Source organism: Heterodontus francisci, chromosome 2 (assembly GCF_036365525.1).
Source record: "Heterodontus francisci isolate sHetFra1 chromosome 2, sHetFra1.hap1, whole genome shotgun sequence".
In the NCBI taxonomy this organism is placed as follows: Eukaryota; Metazoa; Chordata; class Chondrichthyes; order Heterodontiformes; family Heterodontidae; genus Heterodontus; species Heterodontus francisci.
The window spans coordinates 15,368,008-15,383,215 of record NC_090372.1 but is presented as its reverse complement, the minus strand read 5'-3'; the positions used below and the strand labels follow the sequence as shown (position 1 = coordinate 15,383,215).

Sequence of the window (15,208 nt, the reverse complement as noted above, 5' to 3'; positions counted from 1 at the left end):
TAATGGAGCAGAGAGAGCTAGAGTGGCAGAGAGATGTGGGAGGGAATTCCAGAGCTTAGAGCCTAGACAGCTGAAGGCACAGCCGTCAATGCTGCAGCGATTAAGATCAGGGATGGTAAGAGGCCAGATTCGGAGGAGTGCAGAGATCTCAGAGGATTGTAGGGCTGGAGAAAGTTGCAGAAATGGGGAGGGGCGAGGCCTCTCAGATTTGAAAACAAGTACAAGAATTTTAAAATTGAGACATTGCCAGACCAGGAGCCAATATAGGTCAGCGAGCATAGGAGTGTTAATGGAATGCTGGCCTTTATCTCAAAAGGGTTGGAATGCAAAGAAATGGAGATGAGGTTTCAGCTCTGGTCAGATCCTATCGAATGTATGTGGGCACCACACCTCAATTAGGATATATTGGCCTGGGAGTGGGAGCAGTGCAGATTTACCAGAATGATACACCCTACTCTGTTACAGAATGCTAAAAGGGTTAAATTATGTAGATGGGGCTTGTAATCTCTTCAGTATAATGGATTAAGAGGAGATCTAATTGAGGTGTTTAACATGATTAAAGGATTTGATAGGGTGGATAAAGACAACTATTTCTTCTGGTGGGAAAAGTTCAGAACAGGGAGGCCAGCCATATAAATACTGTAGCTACAAGAGCAGGTCAGAAGCTGGGAATTCTGCGGCGAGTAACTCAACTCCTGACTCCCCAAGGCCTGTCCAACATCTACAAGGTACAGGTCATGATAGAATACTCTCCACTTGCCTAGATGGGTGCAGCTCCAACAACACTCAAGAAGCTCAGCACCATCCAAGACAAAGCAGCCCGCTTGACTGGCACCCCATCCACCACCTTCAACATTCACTCCCCCCAACATCAGCGCACAGTGGCAGCAATGTGTACCATCTACAAGATGCACTGCAGCAACTCACCAACCTCCTTCGACAGCACTTTCCAAACCCATGACCTCTACCACAAGGGCAGCAGATGCATGGGAACACCACCAGCTGCAAGTTCCCCTCCAAACCACACACCATCCTGACTTGGAACTACATCGTCATTCCAATACTGTCGCTGGGTCAAAACGTGGAACTCCCTTCCTAACAGCACTGTGGGTGTACCTACCGCACATGGACTGCAGCAGTTCAAGAAGCGGCTCACCGCCACCTTCCCAAGGGCAATTAGGAATGGGTAGTAAATGCTGGCCTGGCCAACGATGCTCACATCTCACGAAATAATTTTAAAAAATCTAAAAATGAGAGCTCGGCATTTCCAGGGTGAAGCGAAGAAGCATTTCTTCACACAAAGGGTATTGGACATTTTGAGCATTCGCACCCAAAAAATTGTTGAGAACAGGTAAACTGGAAATTTCAAAACAGAGATTGATAATGTTTTGTTAGGTAGGGGTATTATGGATTAGGGAACAAAGGCAGATAAATGGAATTAAGATATAGATCAGCCATGAACTAACTGAGTGGTAGAACATGCTCGAAGGGTTGAATGGCCTATCCCTGTTCCAGTGTTCACTTCACAATAAGCTAAAGACAACATAGTGCCATCAATGTATAGACATCCTAAGGTCTTTTACAAAAAGGGACGATGAACCACAGAGCCCAGGTATTAGGCTGAAAAGATGGCTTTTGAGACGATTAATAAAGGAGGACAGAGAGGTAGAGAGGGCAAGTGGACTGGATTGTTGGGCTGAGGTAACTAACAACTCAACTACTGATGCTGGGAGAAAGGAAGAAGGACAAGCACAGGAGGCCTGTGAAGAACAATGAAAAGGATGTGGGAGTAGATGCAAGACTGGTGGAAGATGCAGAGATTGGGATGTGCAAGAGTGTAGACAGTTATTAAAATGAGGACAAGGATTAAATTTAATGAAATAAAAACAAGAAATGCTGGAACCACTCAGCAGGTCTGGCAGCATCTGTGGAAAGAGAAGCAGAGTTAACGTTTCGGGTCAGTGACCCTTCTTCGGAAGGGACTTCCGACAAAGGGTCACTGACCCGAAACGTTAACTCTGCTTCTCTTTCCACAGATGCTGCCAGACCTGCTGAGTGGTTCCAGCATTTCTTGTTTTTATTTCAGATTTCCAGCATCCGCAGTATTTTGCTTTTAAATTTAATGAATTGGGAGGAGAGTTGGCATAAGTCAGTGATGACAGAGTTGGTGGTGTGCAAGATGATGTGTGAGTGGGTCGGAATGCAGGCAGCTCTATTTTGAAATGTTGAAGTTTATGGAGGATGGAAGCCCAGCAGATGAACCATCGAAGTAATGGGGAGTTGGCCTGGTCAGAGTGCAGCACGTAGATAGAGGAGGATAACTTTCGAGGTCAGTGTCTGCGGGAAGGAGGAGAAGCCATGGCTGAAAATGCATTATCTTTGTCTGTTTAGGTAAAGAGAAAAAAGGCTTGCATTTCTATAGCACCTTTCATGACCACTGGTCGTCTCAAAGCACTCTACAGCCAATGAAGTACTTTTGAAGTGTAGTCACTGTTGTAACGTAGGCAACGCAGCAGCCAACTGAGTACAGCAATCTCCCACAAACAGCATCATCTGTTTTTGTGATGTTGATTGAGGGATAAATATTGCTCAGGACACCAGGGATAACTCCCCTGCTCTTCTTCAAAATAATACCATGGGATCTTTCATGCTCACCTGAGAGAGAAGATGGGGCCTCAGTTTAACATCTCATCTGAAAGACAGCACTTCCAACAGTGCAGCACTCCCTCAGGAGTGACACTGGAGTGTCAAGCTTGATTTTTGTGCTCAAGCCCTGCAGTGGGACTTGAACCTGGAGACTCAGAGGCAAGAGTTCTACCAACTGAGCCACAGCAGAACCACGCAAGGGCAGTCTGGAAGACCAAGGAGAGGCGGTAGAGGAATACGGCATTTTCAACAGTGGTGAGATCAAGAAGTGCAAAGAGAAATAATGCACCACAATCAAAGGATGTCATTTGTGACTTTGGCTAGGGGCAATTTTGGTTCTGCAAAAACGGACAGAAACCAGATTGGAGGGATTTGAATAGGTAGTTGCAAGCAGGGAGCCAAGAAGCAACCACACACTCAAAGAGCTCAGAAAGGAAAACAGGTTACAGATGGGACTAACAGGGAGATGGATAAAGGGTGCTCTTTTAGCATGATGATTGGTGGTGGTTTAAGAAACTGACACTCAAAATGCCAAGAAATTAGTTTGCAAAAGTACCATTTAACATGCCTGAAGTCTGAGCCTATTGCAAACTTAACTTTGCAAAAACAATGGGCGGTATGATCAGCACAGAAAAATTTAGAATTCTATATCGTAAAGTACTTTCCAAAGCAACAGCAAATAGTTATCGGGTTACCTGCTTGGTTAGGGAGATAAAAAAAAACATATATTCTGATTTATTTTTGTGGTCATCAAGCAAAGGAATATTGCTCTCGTAGATATAAATATTTTATATTTTGCAAGCATCAGGTGTGGTGTAAGCCCAATACAAAATAAAGCTCCCTCAATTTTGTCTCAAAAGTTCATCCTCTGTTACATTTCCAGGTTTGTGGCAGTGTTATTCCACAGACTGATCACCATTATGAACTGGGTTTAAAATACCGAAACTCACTTTACATAGGGCCCCATCACTCTGCACTGGGTTTAATCTAAGGTCATAGGAGGTGAAAAGGAAAGTGCAGTGAAACACCAGCAACCCAACAGCAGGCTTCCCAGATGTTTATGGATAGAGCATGGAACTCGTGAAGCCACATGTTCTCTGAAACTTATCCTCAAATGACTGACAAGAACTGGTGCTGTATCATTAAGGATCCAGCAGCCTGTCATTTCTACAACCTACAATTTGACAAAATGCTCAAGAATATTTTGAATACATATTTTGAACAGTTTGATATTTGAAATGAAGATTGACTGAGCTCTGTGAAATAACTGCATAAATATACACACACACTCAAGCTGGGGGTGAGGGTAAACTGACAGATGGGACTCATTATCTGGTAGATGGGACCGAGCTAATTGTACAATAGGAGGTTATTTCAGTGTGTGGGAAGTTTTATGACCTTAGTGGAGGGATGTGCGGGGGCTTCATTTTAACAGTTAGCTGCTGAGTGGCACTGATTGTTTCAGCTTTGGCAGTAAAATCAGATTCATGATTATTGTGAAAATATTGTGGAAGGCCAAGAATGACGGTATCGCTGTGAGAATTGTCTTCAAGCAAATGTCAAGAAAACCAAAAAAGAAATGGAACTGTGTGCACTTCTGATTGTTTTGTCATCTTTTAAGATCAGTGCAATACCTTCTCGAATGAAACATGATATTTTCCCTGCACCTGTCCTTTCCCTGCACAGAACACATTAAATTGGTTTTAGTTGACACACCCCTGCAATTGGACTGTAGATGAAACTCAGCATTTTCATGCAAGTAAATTGTTTTTAATTTAAATGTTCAAATTTTGCAGCTACTTTGATTCATTTTGTAATTGTATTTCTTCACACAGGGTTATAAAAAAAAAAAGAGGCAAGTACAAATTCAAGACTTTTAGCAGACTCGATGGGATTAATGTGCTGTACTATTCCATGATTATCTTCCATGGCTCTGCTTACAAACAAAAATGTACCATTTCTGCTTTTCTGAACTGCATGTTTCCTCCACTCTCAGCACAAATGCACACAAACCTTCCCTCTCCTCATCTGTCCCCAGTTTGGTCTGTTTCTGTCAGACACAAATTGCCTTCTCTGAGTGCCTCATTATGTCTCCATTTTCCATGGACTGGTTCTTCCCTCTGTCTCCTCTCCTATGTATCTCTCACTCTGTCATACTGGTGATTCTGATTGCACCAGTTTCTGGCTTGGTCTCTCACCCTTCCTGTAAGCCTGTCATATTTGTGGCTCTCACTGGGTCAGTCTCTCATTCTATGTCTGTCAGTCTATGTGACTGTCACACACATTCTTCTTTTTTAAAAAAGCATTTGAATTTTCTTTTTGATCTTTTCCTCCTTTGGCTCTTATTTTCTATTTTGTTGTAAATCCACCTTCTCTACTTTTTAAACTTACTTTTGTTTCGAGTGTGGTATGAGGTGAGCAGAGGGAACCTTAGTGTGCAGTTGTGTTGTGAGAGGAGCAGAAATGCATCTCAGATAAGCTCATGGACTGGGAACTAAACATGGTAAGAAATTACTAAAAAGCAAGAATGCCACAAATATTTTAACGGAAATCCAAAAATAAAAAGCTAATAATTGAAGAAAAGATCAGAAAGAAATTGCATTCAACACCTTTCACATTCTTTAGAATTTCCAAAAGTGTTTCACAACTAACAAATTACTCTGAAAGTATAATTGTTTTGTAGGCAAATGCAGGAAGCACTTTGCAAAAAGGTCTCGGAAACAGCAAATGAGATAAACAAGTTCATCTGTTTTGATGAGTTAGTTCAGAGGAGAATGTTGGTCAGGCTATCTCCCTGCTCCTAGTAGTACTGCTAGGGAATCTTTTAAGCCCACCTGAACAAGTAGACAGGACCTTAGTTTAATATCTCATCCAAAGGATGTCAATGTAGCACTGCACTATAGTGCCAGCCTAGATTCCATGTTCACGTCCTGGAATAGGACTTGAAACCACACTTACTGGCTCAGAGACAAGTGTGACAAGCTGACACTGGCAATGAACCAGAGTACGAAGCTGTATAATACCACAGAGACACAAACACTTAACGGTATAGAGCAGATGATCTAACATCACACCTGATGCATTTTAGTTTTTGCAGAGAAATGTGAAGTGAGTCATTTTGGTAGGGGGAACATGGACAGACAATATAGACTAAAGGGTACAATTCTAAAGTGGGATGCAGAAGCAGAGGGACCAAGGTGTATATGTACATAAGTTATTGAAGGTAGCAGGACAGGTTGAGAGAGTGGTTAATAAAGCATACAGTATCCTGGGCTTTATTAATAGGGACATAGAGTATAAGAGCAAGGAAGTTATGTTGAACTTGCACAAGACGCTTGTTCAGCCTCAGCTGGAGTATTGCATCCAGTTCTGGGTGCCGCACTTTAGGGAAGAAGTGAGGGCATTGGAGTACAGAAAAGATTCACGAGAATAGTTCCAGGGATGAGGAACCTCAGTTATGAAGATAGATTGGGGAAGTTAGGACTGTTTTCCTTGAAGAGAAGGCAGAGAGGTGATTTGACAGAGGTATTCAAACTCATGAGGGGTCTGGACAGAGTAGATAGAGAGAAACTGTTCCCACTCATGAAAGGATTGGGAACGAGAGGGCACAGATTTAAAGTATTTGGTAAGAGAAGCAAAAGTGACATGAGGGAAAACTTTTTCACGCAGAGTGGTTAAGGTCTGGAATGCGCTGCCTGAGAACGTGAAGAAGGCAGGTTCAATAGAAGCTTTCGAAAGGGAATTAGACCGTTATATGAAAAGGAGGAATGTGCAGGGTTATGGGGAGAAAACAGGGGAATGGAACTGAGTCAATTGCTCATTCGGAGAGCCAGGGCAGACACGATGGGCTGAATGGCCTCCTTCTGCACTGTAATGATTCTGTGATTATGTTCAAGGTGAAAGATGTCAGAGATGAAAACCTTTTTTGCCTTTTACAATTTCCAGTCAGGTAAAGCAAAGCTAGGTACAACAAAGCCAGATACACAACAATCTCTCTGCACTGTTCCAATATTGGCTTTGACCTCAACTTTAGAACAGCTCAACCCCAAGCTTACCAGTGTTTCTTCGCCCCCCCCCACCCCTTCCCACAATGATTATGATGTTGTTAAGTGGGAAATTTAGTGCCAAATTGGGGGCAGTTTTGGATTGTAGATTCCTGTTGATGAGCAATTAGAATGTGACCAGCTCAATACATTTTTATTGATTTACAATCGCTGGTAGCGATTGGAAATTTCTTCCGCTAATTGGGATAGGATTTGAAATTGAATCTGAGAGCACGTTAACTCATTCCTTACGTTCCCTGAGGTTTTTTTTTTAAAGTTTCTCCCAAAAGTTTTATAATTCGCCTCCTTTTTTTCTTCATAATCCAGGAACACATTCTACAGGCCTTCCAACAGAATGACGTGAACTTTGTACATATTCCGTTCAAACAAAATATTCATATTGCAAATAAAACATGATGTTGTTTGACTGCAGTCTTACCTGATAACAGTAGGTGTGAGTTCAGCACAGAAGAAGATGCTCAGATTTCCTACTGAATGGGATGCGAACATGCCCACAACGGAGAATATTATAGAAAATGTGTGCCGCAAACCGGAGTCCAGATCTACAAGACAGAAGAAAGAATTGGTTTCATTAAACAAAATCTACTTGGCATTAAAAAGACCACTGCAAATTTAGTATTTCAAATTACTAACAAGAGGACAGGGCCCAAGGAAACATTCAAGATTTTTGTAGATCACGGCAATAAAATTACCAAAAAGGAAAAGTAAAAATCAGACACTTAAGAGAATCTGTACACAATTCTCTGATTTCCAGTGAGATATGGAAAGTGAGAATGGCTTTAACCAAACTGAAACAAGGCAAACCGGCTAAGTTGATCAAAGGTTGCCTGATCATAAATTACATTCACGTTAAGGACAATATAGCCCTTCATATCTCACATATATGCCAACCTTCTGTGTTTGACGAAGGCTGTGTTTTGTGAGTCTGATCATGATGAAACTCGGAAAGGACTGGGTCCCTCCGCCACAGTGTCATCCGTACTCAAGTCTGGCACGACATACTGTGGTGGGCATGCTCATGAAATAGAATTCCCAAACACAGAACTCGGTGTCCGGAATCCCTTAAACATCAGCAGGACTCATGTAGGAGTGCCCTGGGAGGGCTGAACAGAAAGCAGCAGCTGGGAATGGGGTTGAAGGAGAGAGTGTTGATTAACTAGGACGGGGTGGATGTGGGAAAGTGACTGCTGAGGCAAAGAGAGAACTTGCATTTATCTGGTGTATATTCCAACCTCAGGACGACCCAAAACACTTCACAGCCAATTGAGTCATTTTGATGTGAAGTCACCGTTTTAATTTGCAGAAGCTGATTTTGAAAACAGAAAGGTGCTACAAACAGCAATGAGATTAATGACCTGATAATCTGTTTTAGTGATGTTGCTTTAGGGATAAATGCTGGCCAGGACATCAGGAGAAATCCTTGCTCTTCCTGAAATAATACCATGGGATCTTTTACGTCCACCTGACAGACGGGGCCTTTGGTTTAATCTCTCATCTTAAAGTTGGCACCTCACACAGGGCAGCACTCCCTCAGTAATGCAATGAAAGAATCTCCATAGATTACATGCTGAAGTCTCGGAGTAGGTCTTGAATACACGGCTTTCTGACTTAGAGGGTGAGAAAACTACTGCTGAGCAAAGCTGACACCTGAAAAAATTTTGTGAAAAAAACTGGCTACTCTGTTGAAAACACAAATGTCATTTTTTTTTTAAACTTTAAGAATCTAATAAAAATGAACAAGATGACACATTTTTAGAAGAAAGTTTACCAAGCGAGAGAACAGCAGCATTTGAAAAGGAGAGTGCACAGTTCTACACTTGCCCCCTTCAACCCTAACTGGAGTGATCTCAAAGAAACAGGGTTAAAAATCCTCTTTGTGCTATTTGGCAATTAAAACATTTTCTCCCAGTAATATAGCTATTGCTGCAGAGGGCAAAGAGAGAAAAATTATTAGATTGCAAATAGAAAATAAAGAATGATTTTCAAAAAAATTGAGCAAAAGTGCTTTCCCGCTGAGATGAAATACAATACAGTATGCAAATATCAAGAAGTGCAAAAAAGCAAGCGTCAAAATGCAAAATTTTCCAGAGGGGTGGGCTTGCTCCCAGAGGCGACTTAGAAAGTAGACTGTGTGCCTTCAACACTTTCATGTTCTTTCCCATCACCTTCTCAAACCAAGTGAAGAAATGAGATTGACCACTGAGTGCAGTTAACTGAGTGCGGGTGCGGTTAATTGTGGTTTCCAGGGTCCACCGCTATGGCTGTTTTGGAGCATTCACCTGGTACATGTAATGCAATTATAGCAGGCCACGGCCACCCCAATCAAGATCAGCGGAAACCAGGAATCGAAGATGAAACCTGCCTAGTGTCTATGGTTCAGTGTGACTCATTGCACTGGGGGCTTTTTTTTTTTAAAATCATAGAAGTCACTGAATACTACAAACATAATCTCATGATTTATCTCCCCCACCCCCCCCACCCCCCACAACTCCCCCACTTTCCCAATACAATTTTCTACTCTTCTCCCCGAAGGCTTTTACTGCGAAGCAGTTCAGTCAATGGTGGCAGCTCTCTGGTACCTGTCCAAGTTGCTATTCTTCATATGCAAGCCTAGACCGAGTTTTGGTAGGTTAATCAATCACAGAGTGCAGTACATCTGCACCAATCCCATTCTAATCAGACATCCACACAAGTGCGCTTTTCAGCAGGGTTCATTTGAAAGCAGTCCAGCAGAATTAACACCCAGGTCGCCGTGTTTTCTGCAGCTTCCTGATGTTCACCACTGACATTGAGGGACCGCCCCAGAATTTCACAATCTTTGTGTTATCCATCAATCATGAATCTGAGACGGGCCCTGTTTGTAAGGTTTGTTTTTCCTGACAGTTCATAAATAGTAAACCTATACATACATAGCTACCTCACAACCTAGTAAAAGCTGGTCAACAATGCCTAAGAAAGCAGACAGAGCCCTAAAAGAACTTAAAGTGGGTCCTGATCATAAGCCTAAGATGTGAAAACAAGTATTTACACTGAAAGTACAGTGGGACAGGACCTTGTTAATATACCCAACATTCCTTCACCTATATTGGAGAAATAAACCACAACTCTATGAATGCCTGACACAGTTAAAAATATATTTAATTTTTTTTTTTTTGGAGGGGACAAGGGGATGTCTGGGGCCATGCACACCTATTAGAAAATTTTGCTTTTTTTTACACTTTGGTACATATTCTAACATCTTGGAGTTTGAGTGAACAATTAACTTTTTTTTTTAATCTAAAAAGAGAGATATTTGATCAATTTTATTGAAAAATATTTATTTGCAATTTAGTAATTAATTATTTTTTACACTTTAAAACTTTGTAGCAGCAGATAATCCATCGCTAGAAGAAAAATGTTTCAATTCATTTTCTCCTGTTTAAAAAAATATTGTACAAGAGCAAATAAGGGATTCAAGCCCAGTCTTATTGACTACTCATTCCAGTCTCCCATCTGCCATTAAGGATGATTTATTTCTAAATAGGAAAGCATTTAAAAACAGAGCAGGACAAAAGAAATATCCAAGTTAAAGTTATCTAATATCCCTCTATTTCCTTTTGGAATTATTAGCATACACAATGGTTTATTGATTGCATCTTAGCTGTGGATTCTCCCCATGTTCTTCTAATCCTCTCGATTCTCCTTGCCCTGGTTTGTCTACTGTCCACTCTCTGCTGTCCTGCATTGGTTCCACTCTGTGCCTCCAGCCATTAGTAAATCTTAATCCAGATGAAAAACTCAAACAACTCCTCCCCATAGGAATCTTCTTCTACTGCTCCTATTCTCTCTGACTGCTATTTTTCCATTTCACATTGCCCCATTATATCACCACTTTTTCCCACTGAGGTTTTTCTACTGGAACATGCTGCCCCTGCACATGAAGCACAGTCACTTGCCTGTGTTATCAGAGAACCACTGATGTTCATGAAAAGGTATCATGGTACAGCTTGCTGCCTTTAAGACAGTAGAAAAATTGGAGGCACAAAGAATTGTACCTGCTTAGGGTAAAAATGCAACCCACGTTGAAACAATTGGAAAAAAAAAAAAACTAACAATATGAAAACAAAATGCACAAATCACAGGTTTTTCCTCACAGACCGGGTGAAGCAGTTCCAAAGGCAGTGAATTCCCTCAGTATATTTGGGACGGTTTTCTGGAACAATATCAGGCTGAATTTTTAGGCCCTCATGGGATCGGGAATGGGGGCGGGCAGGCACGGAATTTCACGTCACAGGCCAACGTACCGGTTCCCCGGCTCCATCCTGCTCCAGGGACATTTCCCCGGAAGCGGGATGGGAGTCAGCGGGGCTACCTGCCCCGCAGGTGGCGGGGAGACAATTAAGGGAGTTTATGGCGTATTAAAGGCCCATTGTCAGAGATCGATGGGAATTTTTTTTAGTTGGCCTCCAAGCCACCGGAGGCGCCGGGGAACAGGGCAGATGCCCTGAGGTGGCCTCCTGGTGGCAGACCAGGGGGCCAGTACCCCAGGCAGGGTTAGAGGCACTCCCTGCCTGCACAGCTTCAGCTGCAGTGGCAGGCTGCTCTGCGAAGGGGATCCCCCTCTGCAATGGTGGCCTGGCTGCTTAATCTATTTTTTTATGTAAATTTTAAAATGTTGGAGAGAGGGCACATCAAAACGGAGGCGCCCTCTCTCTCACTTACCTGTACTGCAAGCTGCTGCTTCTTCAGTGCTGGAGTGCCTCCTGCTTTTGAGACCCTGCCAACCATCATTAATTGGACAGCGAGCCCGCCCTCTGGCCGTTAATTGATCAATTTGGGGAAAATCACAGTCGGGTTACTGTTTTCCACCACAGTGCGGACTTCTGACACCCACTTGCCCAGGACAGCAGGGTTCCGAAGCCCGCGGGGAAAACCCTGACCATTTTCTTGAAACAACAAGAGGACAGATCATATAAGATTTAGTGATGAGTAATGAGCCAGAATTAGTCAATAATTGGCATGGGAACACCTCAGTAAGTTACCATAACATGACTGAATTAGATATTAGATTTGAGAGGGAGATGGGTGTGTCATGAATCAAAGTTTTAAATTTAATTAAGGCTGAATCAGAATTTAACCACAGTAGCATGGACAGAACTATGAACGGATAAAACTACAGATAAACAGTAGTACTGTAGGTGGAAGCAGTAAGGGACAGCAATGGATTGGGTAAACGGGAAAAAGTGAGGCAGATGGAGTTCAGTGCAGGGAGGTCATCCACTTTGAACCTAAGAAAATAGATCAGAGTATTTTCTAAACCGTGAAAAGCTAGAAACTATGGAGGAGGAGAGAGAGATTTGGGTCAGATTTCAGAAATGACTAAAAAAAACTAGTGGACAGGTACAAAAGGTAATTTAAAAGGCCAATGGAATGTTACCTTTCATTTTAAGGATACAAAGGAGTGGAAATTATGTTACAATTGTATAAAGCTCTGGCTAAACCTCAACTGGAACACTGCATTCAATTCTGGGCACAGCACCACAGGATAGATTTTTGGCCTTGGAAGGGGCACAGCACAGATTCACCAGAATGAAACTGGGGACAGGTTGAATGGACTAGGCTTGTATTCCTTTGAGTGTAGAAGATTAAGGGGTGATATAATTGAGGTGTGCAACAGAATTAAAGGATTTCATAGGGTAGATAGAAAGAAATATTTTCCTCTGGTGGGAGAGTCCAGAACAAGGGGGCATAACATTAGAGCTAAGCTGTTCAGAGGTAATGTCAGGAAGAAAACAAAGTGCTGGATATACTCAGCAGGTCTGGCAGCATCTGTGGAGAGAGAAACAGAGTTAATGTTTCAGGTCTGTGACCTTTCATCAGAAATGGCAAAGGTTAGAAATGTAATAGGCTTTGAGCAAGTGAAAGGGGGGAGGGGGTTGGAAGGGAAAAGAAGAACAAAAGGGAAGGTGTGTGATCAGGTGGAGGGCAGGAGAGATTAAATGACAAAGATGTCATGGAACAAAAGGCAAAGGGCGTAGTAATAATAGCTGTAAAAGACAAAGCATTTATCCAGAGAGAGTGTTAATGGCAGAATAATGAACAGCTCTGTCCGAAAGCAAAAACATGAAAAACAAGTTTAAGACTGGCAAATGGTAAAAAACAGACAAGGGTATTAAGGGTACCAGGGCAGATAAATGGAGTTAAAATACAGACCAGCCATGATCTGACTGCATAGCAAACAGGCTCGAAAGGCTCAATGGCCTCCTCCTGCCCCTCTGGTTCTATGTTTGATCCACAGTCTGTGCTGGCTTAGCAGCGGGACAGCTCTTGCCTTTTTAGGCCGTTGATTTTTTTATGGCTGGAGGAGGGGGAGGCAACGGTGCACGCGGAGAGTTTGCGGACATGGATGTCCTGCCGATCTTAACAGCGGAGCCTCATTTAAATAAAATTTCCTGGAGTCTTGCTTGACACCTGACCAGATTCATTACCTGGCGGGCGAGAGCTGAAATTTTGCCGCAGTGGTTCTGCTGCTGGGCTGCTGCAAACAATGCAGGACACCCCCTGGTTTGAATATGACATTGTGGCATCAATGGTGTCATCAGGCTGTGACTCTTGCAAGTTAAATACACCTCCGCCTAATTTTAGCAGGAGCCTCGTTGATGGCCTGAATCACCAGTGTTAATATTATGGTGGCTATGAACATGGTGGGATCGCAATTTTCAACATTTTAACCCCTTGCCTGACCCTTTCCATCGGGAGTGGTTAAAATCAAGGCATTTATCTCTGCTTGATAAAGGAAAGGGGTGCACATTTGTCTCATTATAAGGTGTTGAATCATTTTCTGCACGGAGGATATTCTTTTTGCATGGACTTGGCCCTAGTTTGTGCAGGCATCATAGGATATGGGGAAAGTAACAAAAATGTTAGTCTCTTTCAACTGAATGGCTATTAAGCCTTTGGATTATTGCAGATTATCCCCAGAAGAACATTTACTTAGCACTTCAATGTCTGATTAAGATTCAAGAAATCCACAAAGGCGGCGCATTTGGGAATTAGCAGGAATCCCAGCATGAGAGGGGCAATTGTAATGATCTATTTTTGTATCAAAGCCCTCCTCCAGCACTGGAGTGAATGAACGTGCCCAATATGAACTGGCAGAACTTCACAGTAACCAGTGCGACAATTTATAAACACAAAACCAAACAACCAATGCTTGAAATCTGAAACAGTAAGAGAGAGTGAGGAAACCACTGAGCAGGTCAGTCAGTCTCTGTAGAGAGAACAAGTGAGTTAACCAAACCTAATTGTTCTTTCCACAAACACTGACGGGCCTACTAGTAAATTTTTTTTGGATTAATGAGGAGGTCAGAAATCAGTTCATAGAAGTAGGGTTTTTTTTGTTGAATTCCTTTTGCTTGGTTGAGATACTCAATATTACCAAATACATCTCCTTGGGTATAATGTGCATCAAATGAAAGGCCAGTAAATGAAGGGTTAACAGCCACTCTGGTGCCATGTAAAGGCCTGTAGGTCATGAAGCCCAGCCCCACTATTCCAGCAATTTAGCCACCGAGAGCGTCACCTTCTGTAAATACAGTCATAGTTGTCTGAAAGTTTCAGGGCAAAGCCACTGGAAAAACTTGTTTCAATAATAACTGATGCGTTACATAGTTAAGGTAGATTGGAGAAGTTAGGACTGTTTTTCTTAGAAAAGGCTGAGAGGTGATTTGATAGAGGTATTCAAAAACATGAGGGGTCTGGACAGAGCGGATAGGAAGAAATTGTTCCCACTCGTGAAAGGATAGAGAACGAGAGGGCACAGATTTAAAGTAACTGGCAAAAGCGACATGAGGAAAAAACTTTTTCACGCAGCGAGTGGTTTGGGTCTGGAATGCAGTGCCTAAGTATGTGGTGGAGACAGGTTCAATCAAGGCATTCAAAAGGGAATTAGACTGTCATTTGAAAAGGAAGAACGTGCAGGATTATGGGGAGAAGGTGGGGGAATGGCACTAGGTAAATGGCTCATTTGGAGAGCCAGTGCAGGCAAGATGGGCCGAATGGCCTCCCTCTGTGCTATAACAATTCTGTGATTCTTTTGATGGATAATAGTCAGTGAAGTAATTTTTCTGTATTTCCAAAAGGGTTTTTTTCCCCATGTAAACTAATGACTCCCCATACAATGATATAACTATCATTCCTGTCTTTTTGGAGCCCCTGGGTCACCAAAGGAGAAGAGCATGTAGAAACGCTGATTTGACTATTTGTTCTATATTGTTGTTGACCCTTAGTCTTTTGGGCAGAAACTAACTGTGTAGGGTCTATCTTGTGACTAGATTAGTAATGCAGTAATGCTGGTCCATTGGACATGAACAAATAAATTGCCTGCATCCTGCTTGCAAACAGAAGACAAAAAGGCTGTGATACTCAGGGTAACTTGTCATATGTACATAAAGGGCACAGAGACAGGTTTTTGCTTTCCTGTCTACTATTAGACACAGCAAGAGATGACTTCTCAGCAG

General features: G+C 42.4%; 1 protein-coding gene across 1 annotated transcript in view; it reads right to left on the bottom strand.

The window, feature by feature from the left end:
* Window positions 1-15,208, bottom strand: part of LOC137382555 (solute carrier family 22 member 23-like) — a 102,737-nt gene that overhangs the window by 11,245 nt on the left and 76,284 nt on the right. The window contains 1 exon segment of the mRNA XM_068054639.1: window positions 7,129-7,252. Coding sequence (XP_067910740.1) covers window positions 7,129-7,252 — 124 coding nt within the window.